This window comes from Venturia canescens, chromosome 3 (assembly GCF_019457755.1).
Source record: "Venturia canescens isolate UGA chromosome 3, ASM1945775v1, whole genome shotgun sequence".
Classification (NCBI taxonomy): Eukaryota; Metazoa; Arthropoda; class Insecta; order Hymenoptera; family Ichneumonidae; genus Venturia; species Venturia canescens.
Window position 1 is genome coordinate 11,640,963 of NC_057423.1, and position 19,627 is coordinate 11,660,589.

General features: G+C 38.5%; 1 protein-coding gene across 1 annotated transcript; it reads left to right on the plus strand.

Annotated features, from left to right (window-relative positions):
• The first annotated feature begins 6,822 nt into the window (after window positions 1–6,822).
• Window positions 6,823–8,904, plus strand: LOC122407412 (uncharacterized). The gene is made up of 2 exons (XM_043413584.1): window positions 6,823–8,357; window positions 8,446–8,904. The coding sequence occupies exons 1-2, from the start codon at window positions 6,863–6,865 to the stop codon at window positions 8,607–8,609; spliced, it is 1,659 nt and encodes a 552-aa protein (XP_043269519.1). The 5' UTR covers window positions 6,823–6,862; the 3' UTR covers window positions 8,610–8,904.
• The last annotated feature ends 10,723 nt before the right edge of the window (window positions 8,905–19,627 follow it).

Below are 19,627 nucleotides of genomic sequence, written 5' to 3' on the forward strand. Positions count from 1 at the left end.
TATCCGAGGAAAATATAAGTGAGGGATGAAGAGAAAATGTGAGAAAAAAGATCTTCGGACTATCCCGTCGTCCAATTACGCGTTGATGACGATCTTGAACGGAGGTCCAAAGATGAGAATAATCTGATTAAAATTAAAGCGAATACTGAAAAAATAGTTGCAGCCATCTCGTTCTCGTTTAGAGTGCATTGAAACGAATTTGTTCCGGGTCTAATGAAAGATTTTTTAATTATTCATTGAAGATCAATAACTTGATATTTTCACATTATGAGGCACTTGCCCGCATTATAATTGCCGAAGCAACACGAATCCCAACAAAATGAGCTTCATTTATAGTTGAGCACAATGAAGGAAACCGTTGTTCATTGGTATATGAGGCGCAATTTTGAAAAGTTTTTCCATCGGCAAGAAAAAAAGTAGTACAGATCAATATTTCGTCAGCCTCGTTGTAAGTTTCAGCAATAAATGAGAGCGCGAATGTGAAGATATTGCTGTACATAATCTTATGACAAATGGAGAGTGTAACAAAAGTTTTGCCACCCGTTCGTCAGCAGACGGAAAATATAAGTAGTCGAGAGGAAAAGCTTTGCAACTCAAATAAAGGCTTTGCTTTAAAGCTTTTTTCAAATGGACCTCCCAGAAAAAAGGTCCCGAACAAACGTTGCTTCTTATGAGGATGAGCGATCGCAAACCCCAAAAACATGTATGGGGAAATTTTTAGCAAGATGTATTACGCACACGCATGTATCAGTGACAGACAGAAGGGGGAACATGTATGCGTGTGTATATATGCATTGACACGAATTGCGTCTGTGGTTGTCGAGCAAGGAGTTTCAACTGTTAAGAGGAGTTTCCCGAACGTTGGATCAAAGTAATCTCCATCAATTGATGCGGCTGCAAAGCTATCGCTCCTCGGCTGAAGGGCTCCCCGCTCCCTCACTATGATCTCCACGCTGCTCACCCAGTGTTTTACCATAATGTTCTATCTTAGCGGACAGTAGTTTATTGACAGAGAAACCCGGATGTATAGTCCTTGTAGCACTTACGGTCCGTTCTAGAGGCCACGGTTGAGTGCTTGCAGGTCAATCTCCAAAGAGCCAATGCAGCATTCACCTCGTGTATACAAGATATTCCAAAAGCTCGACCCAAATGTTACACGACGCCTGGGTAGATCTCGAATTTTCGTCAAGAATAACCTCGATCGTTTAGCCCTGTACCGCGTCGTTATTCACTTAACAGTTGAATGGAGTGACAGTCAAGTTGAAGGAAAGACACCAAATCGATCATCGAGGGGTTCCAATTTGACGGATCACTGATCAGAAAATAAAAAGTACTAAAGAAGTTTACTCCTGAGGAGCGCATGATCTTTTTGAGATTCCTTAAATTTCTCGTGTCACTTTTGGAACAAACCGTATATACGATGAAGACGAGAACGATTGCGTGTCAACAGTGTATACAGATAGACACAGAATCGTGACTAAGATCCATTGGTTGGGAAATTCACCAGGACACGAGAGACTAGTTGATGCAGCGATGTGATTGTTCCAAGATCCCGAGAACTCTAAAGTTTTGTTTAGGTTTTTATATTTGTTTTGCAGCTCTTCACTTTAAACGGATGTTCATTTCTTTCAACGTTTTTTTTTTCATCCCCCAACAATATTTCTGCCTAATACTTCACTGGCATAGCGATATTGTGCACACGCCAATTCGTGGAACGGAGAGGAAATCGCCCTGAAGGAAAACAAGAGTTGGGTTTAATAGAGATTAAAGAGGGGACTGAAGATCGAGGTGCTAAAGCGAGCCTAGTTGTGCTATGAGCCGCATCTACTTTTTTATACCACTAATGGATTACGGTTCAGCCACAAGCCGAGCTAGCTCAGTCACACTTTCAGGAAATATTATGCTGCCCATCATGCCAGTAGCAGAACAAAAAAGACCTCGTTGACAAGATACTCCATCTTATTAATTTTATGTAATTACTTAAGAAATTATTCCACATTCTACCTCCACATATTTGCTTATCGTTTATTACTAACCAACGAGTTATTTGTACTCACAAAATCATTTCCGATGAAGAAGTTTTCGTTGTAATATATACTTAAAATAATCGAAAATTACAAAACAGGCATCTTTGCACGAACTTTTGTTTTTAATTGGTACAAACGCGCCTTTTCATTCTTTTAAGTAGTTCAGCCGTTCGATAAAGCACGGTGAAGGTCCACTTTTTTGTGGTAAATGATAGATTAAGATCCCTTGATAACGATAAGCACGTTTGGGTTTGTTTGGAGCCTCTTACGGGGCAAAATTTGGAATTATTTCATTTACAATTTTGAGTTTTTAACACGGTACCTTATAGTAAAACTCACAATAATATTAATTATGAAAAAATTGTACGGTGTTCAATACAAAACATTACCTTACGGGGCTTTTAAGAAAGAAAGCATGAAAAGACTTTAGTTTTTGACGTGTCGAAAGAGGATGTTAGTCGTCATTGCGTTGGACTGCTGGTAATAGCTGATTGAACTTCGGGCAAATTCGGGATTCGCAGAAATTTCATCAAATTTATTTTTCAGCCTGACTCACGTGCTTTCATTTGTCTAATGGCTTCGCTTTTTTTAACGAATTAACCTTTCTCGGTGCCTCTTTCTCGGTGCAATAAAAATGTTCCCGAGGTTATGTGTATTTAAAGTGTCACCGGTACCAACTCAATCATTAACTAGTCAAGTTGAAGTAAAAATTTTATCTTTTATATGATATACTTAAAGCATTTTATTACATACTTGTGATAAAAATATTCTTAATGTAAGTGTTTATGAATTTCATGAATAATTTAGACTTGAATTTAGTCAACATAAAGTAGTCATAGAACGGCCGAACTACCTTGAAATATCGAAATAAACAACTGAATACTAAATTGTTCATTACTAGTGGTTTAAAAAAGAATAACAATTTCGCTGGGTACCGCAGAAATACAGGGAAAGAGATTTGTGAAGCCGAGCGTGATGTACGAGCATGAAGCATGTTCTTTTAGCAAAGGGAGAGTTCTATCCATTTTGATTTGAGTGTGTCACGTATCATTTGTGTTTGATACTTCGACCGTATTCTCCACCAAAGCGAAATGTTGCCGCTACGTTCATTTTTACGCTACAATGTCAGTCTTTCGTCAGTCAAAAGCAACGGATGCACTTCATCAAATGAATTCTTGGTTTTATTTCTTTATAAATCAGTTACTAAAAAATCAATGGCAGCGTATTCGATGGCCCTTCAGGGTATCTATGCTTGTCGCTGAAAGGCTTGTCAATTATTGCGCGTTCGATATTCAAGCACTTCATTTTACATGATTTTCACGTTACCATCCATTCTACATGAAATGTTTGACAGCTATTTATGACGATGTCTCTCATACGACTGGAAAATAAAGACGGTAGCAACGTCGACGTAAAAAATAATTTCAATCCAGACAATTTATCTCATTCATAATCTGTTTACCTAAAGATTTTTTTCTGATGACTATCAATAGCTCGAAGACTGACAATGAGAAATTACTGATAAGCTTATTGAATAGATGAATCTTATTGGGTCGGAAATGAATTTACCAAAATGACTGTTGACAGGAACCAGCGATGATCATCGTATCACCAGGGTGATGCAACTACACTTCAGTTGGACGGTCCTTGCGGCCATCATATGGACAATTTTGCTCTACAGTTCGGCTAAAGAAACAATCTCGAAAAGGATCAAACTCGTGGAGGATTTGAAGGAGAATTCTATTGGGGCAGCCGAGAGGATCGATAAAAAGTGGAATCTTGAGAATAAAGTAGAAGCGTTTCCAAACGTGGGACCAAATGTCGAAACAAAATCACCGAGTGATATCACGGAAAGACGAATCATTAGGGAAAATGGCGTGGCAAGCAGCAAGGCGGTAGGAAATACGGTTGCGAAGCGTCACGTACGAGAACAGTCGTTGAGCCAAGAGACTCCAATTTCTAGGAAGTACGATAGGAATAAAGGAAACCTAGGAGCTGGGAAATATCAAAGCAAGGATAACGATGGCAACGGGCTCTTTCAACATCGCTCCAAACCGCTTTTGAAAGGAAGTGTTCTCATAACGCATCATTCTGACAGGAAGATGAGTTCATTAGAGAAGCATGCATCAAATATTCCTGGAGAAGCTACTACGGAGAGTGTTAGTCTGGAAGGTGACGACACAGTATCAAATCGAGCGTTATCGAAAGGCTCCGTATCCTCTAAAACGGGAGAAGCGTCGAATCTTATCGGAACTTCGAGCACTTCTGTTTCTCTAATTAACGGCTTAAATACATCATCCGGCGCAAAGCCTCGGAGCTTAAATTCAAGCTTGGAAACCCGCACTTCGGTATACCGCAATTCTACAGATTTAAAGGTGTCGCAAGTAAACCGTTCGGAGGGGAAAATCAGATTCGTTGGTTATTCGCGGTTGAACGAGGATTCGAGCGAAAAAAATGAAGCGCTTCACAAAGCGATCTCCGGAGACGAAGCAAGCGGTGAACATCAGGACGCTTCATCGCCGGAAATACAAGAACCGTTATCTTTTTTCGTGCCCGATAATGACGCTGAGAATATTGGAAAAAGAGAAGAGGGTGAAAGAATGTTTATAGGAAAAATTCAATACATGCTCGGTGAAACATCAGTCGCTCGGGAAAAGCAACGCGATAAAAATGTTCCAAGGACAATACGAGAAAATACCTTTGTCGATGGGATATTGGCCTCGAACGAAATTTTCGAGCCGGAAATCAAAGAAAAAATGGAATCGATTCAACATCGAGAAGACCCAACAGTTTCCACCGAACTTGGCAGCATTGAAACGGCGAATAAGCAGGTGGGAAAACGATTGCCAAAAATGAAACAGGAAACTCACCAAGGCCTGAAGGGTTCTGTAACTTTTACATTTTCTCCGACTTCTATAAATTTCTTGGCAAAAGAGGATAATGGGATTTTTGAATCCGGGAGCTTGGGTAATGCGAGTCCGGGATCCAAAATATCCGGGGGAGCGTCATCCGAACAATCCGGGCAAAGTGTCAAGTCATCCACGCATAGTGCTCGGACGAAATTGGATTTTTTAACGGAGGATACGAACGATCAGGGCTGCAAGCACATAACAAAGCTTCCATCCGTACGGCCTTCTTCATATCCAAGGGATTTCAGTGTGAGCCAAGATTTGAAAAAATCTGGCTCTTTGTCCCCCGAGGGAACGGAATCGTACCAACAGCAGAGGTTTACACAGGAATTTCAAAAAATGAATAAGCCTGGAGACGGAAACGATCAGCACAAATCTTCTTCGGTGTCTTCGCGGAATAACAAAGCCAGCGTCACAAAGAATGATCGAGTCAGAGTAATTGGTGGAAGTAAAAATGAGATAAAAATCAGTGAAGAATTCAAGCTGGAAAAGGCAAAAAGTGACATGCACATTGGATCGTTGAAAAGTCAAGTTAGTGATAATAACAAGAGAGCTTCGAGAAAGGAAAAGCTCGCCGATAATCCGTCTAGTCAGGATATCAAAATGAAAGTCCGTGAAAAAGTCGTTAAGACGAAGTTGACGGGTCTGCAAAGAGATCGAAGAGCTCATAAAACTTTTATCGGGCCGAACTTCGTTGGTGATATGAACCAGGGATTTTATCAAACGCCTGAGGAGCAAGTGCAAGTGCAAGAACCGAAGAAATACAGAGGGAAACTTACTTTTGATACGAGACCTATGGAGATAAATGGATTTCCTGGTCGAAAGGATGAAGCGTCTTCGTTCCAACAAACACTTGTGAATTCTGAAGCATACGCGTCATTGTGGCCCGGGGTGAAACGAAAGAACGTCCTTTCTGACTCGAGCTCGGGGCCGAGTATCGATGTAACGGGAAAAATGGAATTTTCTAGTAGAGACACTCAAGGTTCGGGAGAAATAAAAATCATCTCAGATGATGGTGCGCGTAAGATTTTCTTTTTCGAAGAACCCTCAAAAGTGGAACCGAGGTCGATGCAATTTTTGCAAGCAGCTTCGTCGAAAGATCGAACCTCGGGCAACGCGGAGAATAAAAAGCATTTTATCCGAAAAATTTTTCAACCTGTACGTACTGACACTTCTTTGTCGATAGGTTTGCCACCTGCAAGAGTAAGCTCGCGAGATTTCGAATCGGTCAAAAACGATGCTCAGGTTCACGAGAGCGATCGATCAATGACGAGAAATTTGGAGTCTCTAGAATCGAAATCACTGTTGGACGGAGAAGTATTCGACGATGTTCTCAAGAGCGAACCGCAAGAAAAAATAACATGGAATTCTCGTAAAAAATCTGATGTCGCGAGGGGCAACGCGTCCGAAAGTCGTTCTACGAATACAAACGTAAATAGAATCGAGCCAACAGTTGGCGAGCTAGTTAGGTCTGCAGGTGAAAATCCTCAGGCACTATCGACCGAGCCCGAAATTGCACGTGCTCATATTGACGACACGTCCCACGATAAAACGATACAACGTCATAACCGTCGACGAGCGACTGGAATCGTCACAGTCCGAGAGAATTACAGCTCTGAAGCACGAAGCAACGAAAGCAACGAGACTTCGATCATAAATCGTTCGAATCTTCGTGATCGGATCGGATCGAATAATAAAAACGTTTCCCCCGGGGAGCAAAGGAATACGAAAAATCGTAATAACGATAGAATTCTCAGTGACGTTCCCTGTGACAGGTGCAAGATTTTGAAACACATTGCAACTGAAGGGAAAGGACAATCGCAAACATTCCATTTTTCCAATCAGAAGAATTGGCACGAAAAAGAATTTAATTCCCCCAGTCACGAGAATCGAAACAAGGAGAAAGCGGCGCAATCCGTCACCGAGATGAATAGCTTGTTTCCTCCCGGGACAACAAGAGAAAAAGGTGTCCCAGTCGATCCCACCGTGACCGATGGCCACGCTAACTCATTAGTAGACACTGCCACAAACCTGGAAGTGACTGTCCGGCCGAAAGTACATTTTGAGGAAAGACTGCAGTGGAAAAATGTTGGAACATTGGTACGTGGCCAAGGCGAAATGATGGGTAGGTCAGCAGGAAATAATATTAATTCGCCCAGGGAATTAACATCTGCATTGGAACCACGAGCGACCAGCATCGCCAAATTACAAGGTACCGACGAGCGTAACACCACGGTGAATAAAACGTTTTATCGGAGCAGCGAAAGTTCCTTATCGTCGAATCGTGATGTTGAAACTCACGTGGCTCGTTCTTCTGGTGGAGCGCCGCCAGAAAGCAACGACAAAAAAATCGAAATCAGGCCCTCGAGATCAAACGAAGCATTAGCGGACGAAAGAAGAAAAGAGTTTTCCGATAACGGCGATGATGTCTCAAGGGATCAGCTAAATTTCAGGCCACCTTCAACTTACCCAACAGAAAACGTGTCTGGCAATGTTGAGTCGGTGAAAACCTTGGTTTACCGTGATACGACGACAACTTCAATGAGTTCTATGAAGATCGATAGTTCCATTGGGTTGATCGATCGGGCGTCTTATCGCCTCGCATTCACAGGGAAAAAAGAATATACGAGTGATACACAGTCGTACAGCTCGCCTCTGGGGAATAGCAGAGCTGTAGGAAAGCTGTACAATGTAAGAAAGAAACGTATCGATAGAGGATTTATGAAAGAAAACAGTCATTCGGATTTCACTACTGCGAAAGCCACACCGAGGGAATATGTGGATTATAAAAATTCAATGACTACGCAGAAAAACGAAATTGACACTACGAAGTCAACTAAGACGAATGACGATAGTCACAAAACAGAAGAGACTCTAGCGAAAATTCTTCATATCCCTGTAGCAGATTTGAAGATTTCAAATTTCTCTAGCTCTGATAATTCTGATTCGACAGCACCGAATTTCACGACATACCCACCGAGCCCGAATCCAAGTCCAATTATGAATGAATCTCAGTTGTCCCAAGACCCCCCGAATATGAAACAGAAATCACAATTGCTTTCGGAACAGCCGGTTGGTAAACCGTCAGAATCAATTGACACTGGCATTCTCAATCAAACTGTCTATGATAACTCGACACGCGTGACTACCACATTAAATCAATGGCCGGTGAAGCATAGTGCAGTGGTTGAAGGTGATTTGGTACTTGGTGGTTTAATGATGGTACATGAAAGAGAGGACTCGGTCACGTGCGGTCCAGTAATGCCTCAAGGAGGTGTACAAGCACTGGAGGCCATGCTCTACACTCTCGATTGGTTAAACAAACGTGACCTTGTGCCCGGTGTTAAAATCGGTGCACACATACTCGACGATTGTGACAAGGATACATACGGACTCGAGATGGCAGTTGACTTCATCAAAGGTCAGTAAATAAAATTACAGTTTTTGTATAGACATTAAAAAAAAAAAAAAAAAATCCACGTGTCCTCATTCCATTTCGCTATCCTCAGAAACGACAGCTCGCGTATACCTGCTGCAAATGCTGCCTGAAGCTAATGCAGTTTACACGAATTGCGTTAAGTCTGTGCAAGTTTTGTCGGCTGTCCCAAACTCTACAAGTTTAAACAGCATTTCATCAGGCGTTCATTTCTGTATGGGAGCCTTTTCAACCTGACTGTTGTTGAGTAAAACCACTGTACTGTACATTTTCAAAATGCTGACTAGCTCGTAGCTTCTCTTCAATGTATTTCGCTATTAGATATCAATTTTAAATAATTATTTATCAACTTGGTTTCGTAAAGTCTGAATTTGATTACGGGCCACCCTGAATTATTATTTTGAGGGAGTAAGCGGACTTTTTTCACAACTTTTTTCGAAATTTAGTGTCACTAGACAGCAACAATGATAACAAATTAAAAACACGTGTGAGAAAATGCAATTTTTAGTGCAACAAAACGGTGAAATGATAAGCATTAGGCTACGGACTTCCAAGTGATCACAATGAAAAGAGAAAAAAAAAATGGAAAAATGTAAATCTCGTGGAATCCTCGAAACTACTGTAATTATTAAATTATTACAAAATGACATTTTGAGTATTGCCAAAAACAGTTGGAAATGCGATTTCTTCAGTGAAGAATCTGGGAGCGTCTTTCATAAATACACTTGTCTCGAGGCGCTAGCGTGACTCTAAATTAATTACGACAACGAAGCCATATTTTTAATTAAGTGAAGAGCCGATGATCAAAGGAACATCGAATATTGTCATCTGTTTATGACCTCTCTTCAGCACTCCACCTACCAAGACAAAAGATGGGGTGAAGGGAAGATCAGGAAATGCCTCTTCGGATGATACTTCAACTCCATCTCTGCGATAGAGCATGAAGGGCTAGAAACTCATCAAAATATCTAGTTTCATTGATCCCTGTGCATTGTGTGACATAACGAAATAGTTACATTCTCTAGTATTCGATTCATCACGTTTGACGAGGATTTAATGGATGGAATAATTTAATTGAAAGCTACTCGAATTCATCTGTTTTGCGCAATCTTGCACCTCCGGTATAATCTACAGCAACTCGTCATATATATAAATGTACTTGTCTCAGAGCCGCTGCCGCGACTCTAGATAGCTATAACACGAGCTCGATAACTCGGACGACATCGACAGCTCAAAGATGTTGGTTTCCTTGAAATACGATCCTTCGTGCAAATTCTTCATAAAAACTAGGAATCTCATTAGATCTTGGACTTTGTGACTTTCATAGGTTTCACTGCAATTTGATCAACCGGATTCTCAATAAGGAAACAAGGCAAAGGTAACAAATATTTGAATACCATCAATCTCATATCCGCAGAACACTTTTCCAGGGTTTGTGTATAGCTTGGCTTGATAAATAATTCAGAAAATAATTTAATCACGTCCGTAACGGTTCGGAATTTTTGGAGTAGACACTTTTCAAGCCCAACTTCAGAATCTTCTATAAGAAAATTGCTGCAGAGATTTCATGACTTTTTTCCCGTGCGATTCATCATATGGTTGGATTCAGAGAAAGAACTAAATTATCTCGTCGCAGACATAAGTATATGCGTATTTGCGGAGCGTATACACCACGTCCTACGTACTTAAACAGTTACGAGTCACTTTTGTCCGTACAAAAAGTGATTGTAGAGTGAAACATCTCCTTCAAGCTTATCAGCTATGGATCACAAATCAGAACATGCTCTAGCGAACCTTTTTATTGAATCAATGCGATCGCCGAAATCGCACTTTTCTGGTGCTTTTTACAAAGGTCCTGTAATTAATGGCAAATTTCGGAAGGGTTTTTAAATTCGAACGTACCGACGGTCGGTAAGTTAGAAAAACAGTCTCAAAGCCCCTTTTGAACGTCTGTCGATAACGAAGCTTCGCCAACTGTAGATCAAGTCCTCGATCTCAAATCAACTGATAAGACCGACTGCTGTAATTCATTATAACAAGAGAGCGTAATCCAAAGTGCATTCCATGCTATGAAAACTTTTGCTGCGTATCACTTGAGAGTCTATGAATTCCTGGAGAATTCGTTCATTTCTTCAACGACTTATGAATGTTTTGAAATGAAAGTCAATTATCTTCGATCCAGGAAAACTTATGCAGGTTAATAACAATTCGAAATGAGGAATTATCGAACTTTTGGTCAATATAACCAAATTATTTCTGGCCTCTAGTATTTATCACCTTTATGATGGGCCTACAAGACACGCAAGTCTCTGTATGTTTATTCCCTGCCTATAATGTGCATGTGTGAAGCATGTTTTTGATAACTGCATGGAAGATGATAGAAAAATAATTTCAACGCAAGATATGCCTACATTATCAAATTATGTGGAACAAACCGTAAATTTTAGCGATTTTTCAAGAAGAATTCGTAAGAAAACAAAGTTTTTTTCATTTTTGTCGAAACCTGAATGACTAAAACCCCAAAAATGTTTTATGTACTGTATTCCTTCCACTATTTTTGTACTTTTAGTCACATCCATTTAAATTACATTCCAAATCTTAATAAAAAATATATTCCACCGAAGTTTCTGCATGTGTATACAAATAATTCATGGCTGGTCTTGAATAATGTAACAAATTAAAGTGCTATTCCCTCGAAATCGGTATGAGCTTTGCCGCAATCAGTTTGCACGTCTAATAATGACATCTGAACTAATGTATTTTTTCCGTAAATATGAACATGCAATACTATTATTTTTGAACGTGGTTTATTTGAGAAAACAAAGAAGCGTGCTGAAAAATATTACTCTTGTTCGACGAAACGTCGATAACATCGTAAAATAATCTAACTTTGCCCGTTCGAAACTGCTACGCCGTATGCTTTCATCTACTCGAAATTACATTTTCATAGCCCATTAACCCGTGCTTTTTCTTTGAGATTACCGATATGTAAACGCTTCATATTGCATACACGCGATCGTCGTCTCAGCTCGCAATTAAGGCCTCATATTGAAAAGATGTTTGTCATTAATTTCCAGCTCATGCGAATACAATCCGGTGTGAGTATCGAGGAAATTTAAAAAAAATGCATCGTCATTTGCATCGTCATTTTAAAAATTATCGTCATTTTTTTTCCTTTAGCCATGTTCTCGCTAATTGGATCGATAAAAAACTATTTGTATACAAACAGTATTTCATGTTGGAAATAATGTGGCTTGGCTCATGCTCTCATCTCACTTCTTACAGGATTTAGAAGATTTTAAATGACGAAACCTTCTTCTGTTTTCCTTCTACAAATCCCTACCTCTCTGAATCTTCTGAGCCGGATTCTCGAGATTTTCCATCAATACGAAATCGTGAGTCCTTCTCAAGAATCTACTGAGATTCGAGACAGTGTTTGAAAATGGTATTTGTAAACTGAAAAAATAAGAATCGTAATGATTTCTGTGACGAATCTCTAAAGAGTCTGGATCAAAGAATCCGAAAAACTTGACTTAAGATTGACTTCGAAAATCAAAATCCATTGCCAGAAGAAAGCTCAAATGTTGAACAGGAAAAAACATTGGATTTTTCATACTGGGATCGGTGTGTATTCTGATCTTTTGAATTGCCAGTCGAGGCTTTTCTTCTTTATTGTGTATAAAGTTTTAAATGAGAAAACATGAGAAACAAAAATAATTTGCTAACACTTCCCAAGCATTCAAGCTCGCAAATGATTCTATTGAATTTTGGCATAGTTTGGTATTGAAACGGAAGAACGTACAATGATTAAAAATTTTTTTTCCAGTTTATGGTACCTCGCAATAAATAGAGCTTTTCCGCACGTTCGTATAAAATCGTTCCATTTCCGGAATTTTATTCCAAGTGATTCAGCTCAAACGTTTGTGTACTCGCAATTTAGGAGCAGGGACAAAAGCTCTATTGCCGTCTGTTGGAGGCATCCGTAGATAAAATGAACACCGCAATTCTGCATAAGCATCTATTTGTGTCACCGCTTAATTTGATTGCATCGTATATGCATTACGGACACTTTCCTGTACTCGTCTCGCACGTTCTTAAGTGAAGAAGGGAAGATGAAAGTCGCGGTCAACGCTTAGAAACAACTATTTTATGAAATGCAATAAAGCTCGGTTCTACAGTGATTTTCATCACGAGGTACATCCGTTGCGTATTAAAAATGCAGAATATCCAGCAAAAAGCACAAATAAAATACAAGAATCTGGACCAGTATTGTGGATCGACTCTTAACTTTGAAAAATTTAGACAGAGGGAATGATCATGAAAATTAGAAAGAAATTAGACTGTTTTGATAGAGAGCCTGCATTTGGTGTAATTATGAGCTTTTGTGGACAGCAAGATTGAAGAGATTTTTCAGTGTATCAGAAAAATGACTTTTTTCGGGTCCCTCCGGCTGAAACGGTTCCGCAACACCAAAAACAAAGCATCTAAAAAAAGCTGTGAAAGAAAATTATTTAAGCTATTGCTCAACATTTTTCAATTTTTAATGGCAAGTTGGATAAATATTCTTTCACAACTTTCATCAATAAAACATCGTGTGGACATGTCGCTATGCATTACTCTTGCAGAAAACTATGCAGAGTTTTTAGATCAACAGTTTCAGAATTATCTTTATTTGAAGTTCATCTTACTTACTTCGTTTACTCTGAAATGGTTGATCGGAAGAAAGCTTTAATCAATTTTCTGTTGAAAATTTTAATCTACAAGAATCCACAGCGGCATGTCCTCAGAATTTTCTCATCGCGAGTATAGTGCAAACAATATTTATCCGCCTTATTAATTTCCTATGTTAATAATCTTATGAAAAATCGGAAAATGTGGAACTATAGCAAAGCTGCTTTTATTTTGAGCTTTCCTCCTAAGACCTAAAAAAAAACATTCTTTTCAATTCAAGCTTATTCAAGAGACGCGGTAGCGGCTTAGATATACTGGAAGGAATTTTACAATTTTACTCAATTTTGACATTTTCAATCTGTATTCACTATAATCATACAATTATCCAATTAATAGAATTATTCCATTAACACTCATACAGAAATTCCATGAAGTAAACTTTGAGAAATGTTGTGATAATGATGACTTAATGGCACGTAGGTCAACGCTGAAAAATTCATGCTTGGAAAACGTGATTATCCCGAGATTTTCACACAGGATTTCTTGCAGTAATTTGTCAGAAATCAACCATGCGCGAAAAAACGAGATAGCGAGAGCGTGGAAGAGCGATAGAGAGAGTGAGAGCGAGAGCGAGAGAGAGAGAGAGAGAGAGAGAGATCGAAAAAGTAATAAAAAAGGTAACATTTGTCAACTTTTATCAGAAAGTCCAAACAACGTTTTAGCGGTGAGTACGAGAGAAAAAAGAAAGAAAAGAGGGAGGCAATCGTCAGGCGAGACTCGCAATCTCGGAGTCCCAAACGAACAGCAGCCGTAAGGTAATGGTAAAATCGAAGCTCACTCTCTTTATTATGCTTCCTTGTTGCTAATGCTCGTGCACATACGTATGTACGAAGAGCCAGAACACTTAATAACGCTCGCGTGTTCCATTTTCATAAGGGATTTTTTATTTTTTTTCTCGTGCTACGTAAACTTTGGTCGACGATTTTTTTCCTCCCGATTTGAGATTCGTATACCCGTACAGTTTAGTAACGTTGAGGAGAAATAATAACTTACGTAAAACGTAATCTGCATGGGAGTATAATCAGCTACTGCATTTACAGGAGATTCATTTGAACACCCCAGTAAATTCAGATTTATATACCTGAGAATAATATAATATAATTATCGCATTAAACATTTCTTATCATAATCTTCTTCATCAACGGATTCAAATGATACGATCACGACTTTGCTGCCGTATTTCACTCCGTAATATCATACCAAAAAGTTTGCTGAACTCGACCTCATTACCAGATCGTGCCTGATATACAATGATTCATATATTTTGTACCGAGACTAGAATAATTACTTAAAATTCGTTTCACTATTTCTTCTTCCGTATAAATGCTTCTCAAGCGCATATGTTCGGCTCATGTCAAGTATCGCAGAAACGCGAGTAATTGAGGATGCATTTAATTATTCAGAAACTTGAAACGGTTTGTCCACAGTTGAGGTTTGTACAATAGTCAGCTGGATCGAGACATCCATTTGTGTGTGCGATCTGCACGAGACCTACCTCAGATCGCATAGAGACTCATAGGCTTCAGTAGAACGAGCATTGCTTAGTCAGTCATCGAATGCCTTGTCGGGTTCCACTCGGTTTCTATGCTCGATCGTCTGATAATCATCCGACCATTCGTGTCTTGCTCTTCGAAGGTGGAGGGAGAGAGAGTCAGCTCGACAGTACCAATACACAGTTCGGTCTACTGATTAGCTGAACCAACATCAAACAAATATCCGTTAGAGAAAAAATCACTAACGAACGTCTTCATGAAATATTTTTCGAGAGAACGTTTACTTCGGAATGTACAGGCGTATTAAATTTTCAAGACTAATTAATCATGCACTCGGTTTGAATAATTTTTTCGAAATAAACCAACAATAAAGGGGAAGAATAAATTTATGCAAGAAAAAGAGTGGAGAGAACAATCTTTGTTTTGACACATTCGTTTGCGATTTTATGCAGCTCAAGGATCCATAGAAAACAAAATGACAGTGTGCTGCTTTTGGAAATGACGCCCTGAAAACTAATTCAATATTTATCATTGCTGATGATTATACGATAGCTGTAACTCTGGACTGATGTTTCAAGGATCCCATGATCAAGGTTTTGATCTTCATCGTCTCAGGGATTTGACGAAGGCACACTGACGTCAACAACGCAAAACTCCTGCAACAATTTGTAGAATGATTTGCCTGTAGAAAAAAAAGGACACAACTATTTTTTCGTGGAAAATATAAAAACTGACAAAAATCGTTTCAAAAATCCTACTGCAATGCCTTAACGAATCAACAAGCAAAGGAAAATCGTAGAGTAAATGTAAACTATAAAGGCAATATAACAGTCGGAAGACATTAATGAATTTCACTGAATAGGGATGCATGAAAAACATTTTTAAAAAACTTGTCGTTACCCTCTCTGAACCCATTGTTCTTTTCCTCATTAATTTTCTGCGAACAGTTTTCTACGCATATTTACATGAGTTCGTGGGAATCTCCGTTTCACACTTTAACTCATATGAAAATACAAATGTTTGCCTTGCCACATTATTTACGAAAATTCAGAAGTTCAAAAACCAACAACTTTTGTATTCTCTCAAAACAGGCTAGAGCATTTGTTCAGGTCATTTTTATTTCTAGTAATTGCTCGAAGGACAATCGTATCACGTTATGCAACGTAATATTAGATAAATACGACGAGAGATTCGACATTTGATATAATAATTTTCCCGACTTTCTAGATATTCACGATCGCATTATAACGTTGTATAAATAATAAAATCAGTGAATATTGTGATCATGATCGTTTCCGTTCTAAAGACAATCTACTCGAAACTCTCGACAACATAGAAATGCATTCCTGGCTTCTGTCTGCTCTGCTAGACAGATGTCTCAGATGTCTCTTATAAACTTTTTAGCTTCTGATTTTTAAGAGCACTACATCCGTGAGCGAACCTCAAAGCTGAATTCTCGTTCTCAACAAATGCTTTGGACATTTTGATACTTGCTACAGAAGAACGACAAGTTCTCAAGTGTTCTAATTTCATAGCCATCATCTATTACGCAAGTCTCAAATAATTGGTCTTCCGAGATCGTCCAACAGAATTAAAGTCGTTTCGTACACAAGAATCCTCGTTTCACCTCCAAGTCGTGATTTCCCTCAGGTTGTTTACGAGCACTTCTGCTGATAGACAATCATCGTGATGCCATGGAGGGAGGAATGAGTAGGTGTTTTATTTTCTTATTTCCATTCAACGAATGCGATGACGCAAGTATATTTTTTTCCAATAAAACCACGGTAATTATGCAGTTTTAGTGCTTTTTCGAAAAACGTTGAAATTTTGTTTTTCTTCGTAAAGTTGTTGATTCGAATATAAAAAGTGATAATCCATCGTGCGGGAGGCTGAAATTTCTCATTACAACCATTATTACCAAAAATAACATGATCAGTATTTCACGAATTTTCAATGAAACTTTCCATTTAAAATTTAAAATTCCGTATCACAATACCACGAAAAATTCTGTACCGTGTGAAACCGTCAAATTTGTTTTCAACGGTGTAGCTCCGCCTCGAATAAGTTTGATTCCCACCAACTTCGATGTTAAATCTGTATTAATGTTAAATGGAAACGTTCCTACTAGAATATTCCGTACGTTCAGGGTCCAAAGGTGAATATTCGAGATGCGAATCAATGGAAAAAAATACACAAATAAATCTGTAAACTTTATAAATTTGATAATGATAAAGAAGAGGGAGGGGGGGGGGGGGGCAACTGTATCTAGAGACGTAGCAGCATCTTGACGTTGAATACTAAAAAGAAAAAGTTTGACAAGACAAGAATTTTGATTTGATTAAGGAAGTTGAGGCTGTACAGTTATTTTTTTACCCAAAAGTGATGACCTGTACCTTTCAAAAGTTAGGCCAGTTTACAGTTTGGCAATGTTGCATACACTTTAAAGAAAAGTTGGGGGAAAAAAGACGAAAAACTGGTGAAAGCTCAGTCGAAAACACGAACAGTGACGATCCTAGCCTCAAAAAACTGCACGGAAAACAGATTATTATTAATATAATCTCAGCAAATCTCCTAATAAATCTGAAAAAAATTGACATTATTCGGCAAGCCTTGCTCATGTTGCCCAAAAAATTTCATATTTTTAGCATCATTTTTAACGGAGATATCACTGAATATGTCTTGACTTCCATAAGATTACATGTTATTTGGCCCAAATTGTTATTGATTTTTCTCAGCAACGACGCTCCTAAACTGTCACTGTCTGAAAATTTAACTGATTTTTTTTTACACTTCACTTTATAAGATGCAATCGGTTTAAAAGCGGTGACATCATGTTCATTTTAATGCCTCAACTTCCTTAAAAAAATGGAACTTCCATAACATATGAAGGTTAAGGCGCTTCCAATACATTTTTATGCCTATCCCTATCCCTACGAGTATGATAAAAGCGGAAGTAACTCTGCACGCTTGAACCGCTGAGCCGATTCAAATGGAATTTGGTATGGAGGCAGTTTGAGTCCCGGAGAAAGACATAGGATAATTTTTATCACCGAAATTATCCCTCAAGGTTGTGAAAAGGGGGATGGAGGTTTGTATGGGAAATGCGCAGTACTAATTCTATGCGGACGAAGTCGCGAGCAGAAGCTAGTCGGTCTATAAATTCCAGGACAATAGCTTTCGTCGGAAAATTTTTTCATCAGCTAAATTTCTACTTCCTTCATCCAATTTGTCGTTCGGAAAATGTAACTACCTCCGGTAAACATAGAAATTTGTATTTCTCATACGAGAGAAAGAGAAACAGAGAAAAAGAATTATGGCTTCTCCGTGGAATCCCCAACGAAACGCGGCTGCGTTTGTTTTTTTGGCCATGAAGCTATAAGCCACGAAAAACATATAAATTTCACTCTCTTTCTCGGCATCCAGTAAACATGAAATCCGTGATCACGTTTTGCCATTTTTTTTATCAGAAAACAGGTCATGTTAGGATTTTTATTTATTTTTTTTTTTTATTTTTTTTTTTGCTACTATTGTAATTGGAAGATCAAACGACCCTGCCGACGACGAGCCAAGTTCGATCATATAATTAATCGTAGTGTATATCGCATGAGAGATTACGGAAGTAGTTTTACTACTTTTAGCTACAGAAAACCGCACATTCAGAGTATTTTGTTTTTATATTTTTTTCTTCTCCTTTGCATTACCAGGCGACACTCCAGTTATGTCATTATTCATTCTAGAGCTGGTGCTTTCATGAAGTTTTAATAAGTCGGAAGTAAAAGAATTTTTTTTTGGGTAGGAATCTCCCATGCGAGACACTACGAATAATTATAATCGAACTTCACAGTCCACTTGGGCCCTAATGAGCCCACCGAAGTGGACTCATTAGGCCCTTCAATTATCTCTCGTGCCTCGCACTCCGGGATTACAAAGGTACCTTTGTGGAGCCTGGATATGCTTGCATAATCATACGTTCGTCCCGGACTACAATAATATTTTATTCCGTGATATTTCATGATCAAGTAATACAATAGTTATTATTATGTGGGGTATTCCATATCAAGCGGACTACCTCAATTTTTTATAATCTCAAAATGACTTCATTAATTTTCGCTGTGTTTGAAGTGTCAGAAACATCTACAAATAATTGAAAATTTTTAACTCTTCAATTTCACCCACAGTTTTTACGTTTTTTTTTTCGATTCTCTGTGTATTGAAAACTAAAAACTGAAAACATGAAAAAATGTAATTTTTTTTTAAATTAATTTCGTATTTTTCATTAGATGAGTATCGTGCATTACAAATGTAAATTTACAAAAAAATGCTTACACTTAAAAAATGTAAAAAACTGCGAAGTTGTCTCTCTGAATAGTCAAGAGCTGTTGTGACAGAATTCAGCAAAAACTGGAGACTTTTTTATACAGTCTGCCGCTTTTTTAATCCCCTTTTGACGTCGAAGCATGCGTGTCGAGTGCTGTGAGCAGTAAACTTCCTTCGAATTCCGAGTTTAATCAGGGTCGTTTTTATCCATCTGCTTATTGTTATGCCTTTCGCTTCACGGAATAGTTTTCAAAACACGAGGCAATTAATTTATCAGGGTTCTGTTTTTTTTGCCTCTGCCATTTCTGTTGCTCTTCGTATCCCTTCAAAGTGGTGCCAATGCAGAAATACTAGTATCTTTTTTAATTCGATTCTTTAAGATTTATTATAATCAGTTTGTCATTTTTATGCCAGACGTTTCTAGAGAAAATTTCGCATCCCTTGAGTCCTTTTCTAACATGCAGAATATCTTTTTCCTCTTTTTCGAGTCCACCGTTTCAATAGTTTGCTGATATTTTCTTCACTGTTTTCTCGGCCACGCGATCTTTTCCGCTTACGACGATGTCCGTGATAAACCATTCTCCTTGATAAATTATCAATTTCTCATGATAAACGGTAAAAATTGTTCTACGACGTGCAGTTTTTTCACACAAAATAAATGAATTACGGCATAACAGGAACGTGACCCAGTGATGCAAAGGAGAATAAAAAACA

Excerpts from the sequence above, each read along its gene's own strand:
- LOC122407412 (XM_043413584.1), top strand. The coding sequence starts at position 6,863 with ATGAATAGCTTGTTTCCTCCCGGGACAACAAGAGAAAAAGGTGTCCCA. Across the intron at positions 8,358-8,445 it reads GGCAGTTGACTTCATCAAAG|AAACGACAGCTCGCGTATAC; the intron begins GTCAGTAAATAA and ends CGCTATCCTCAG.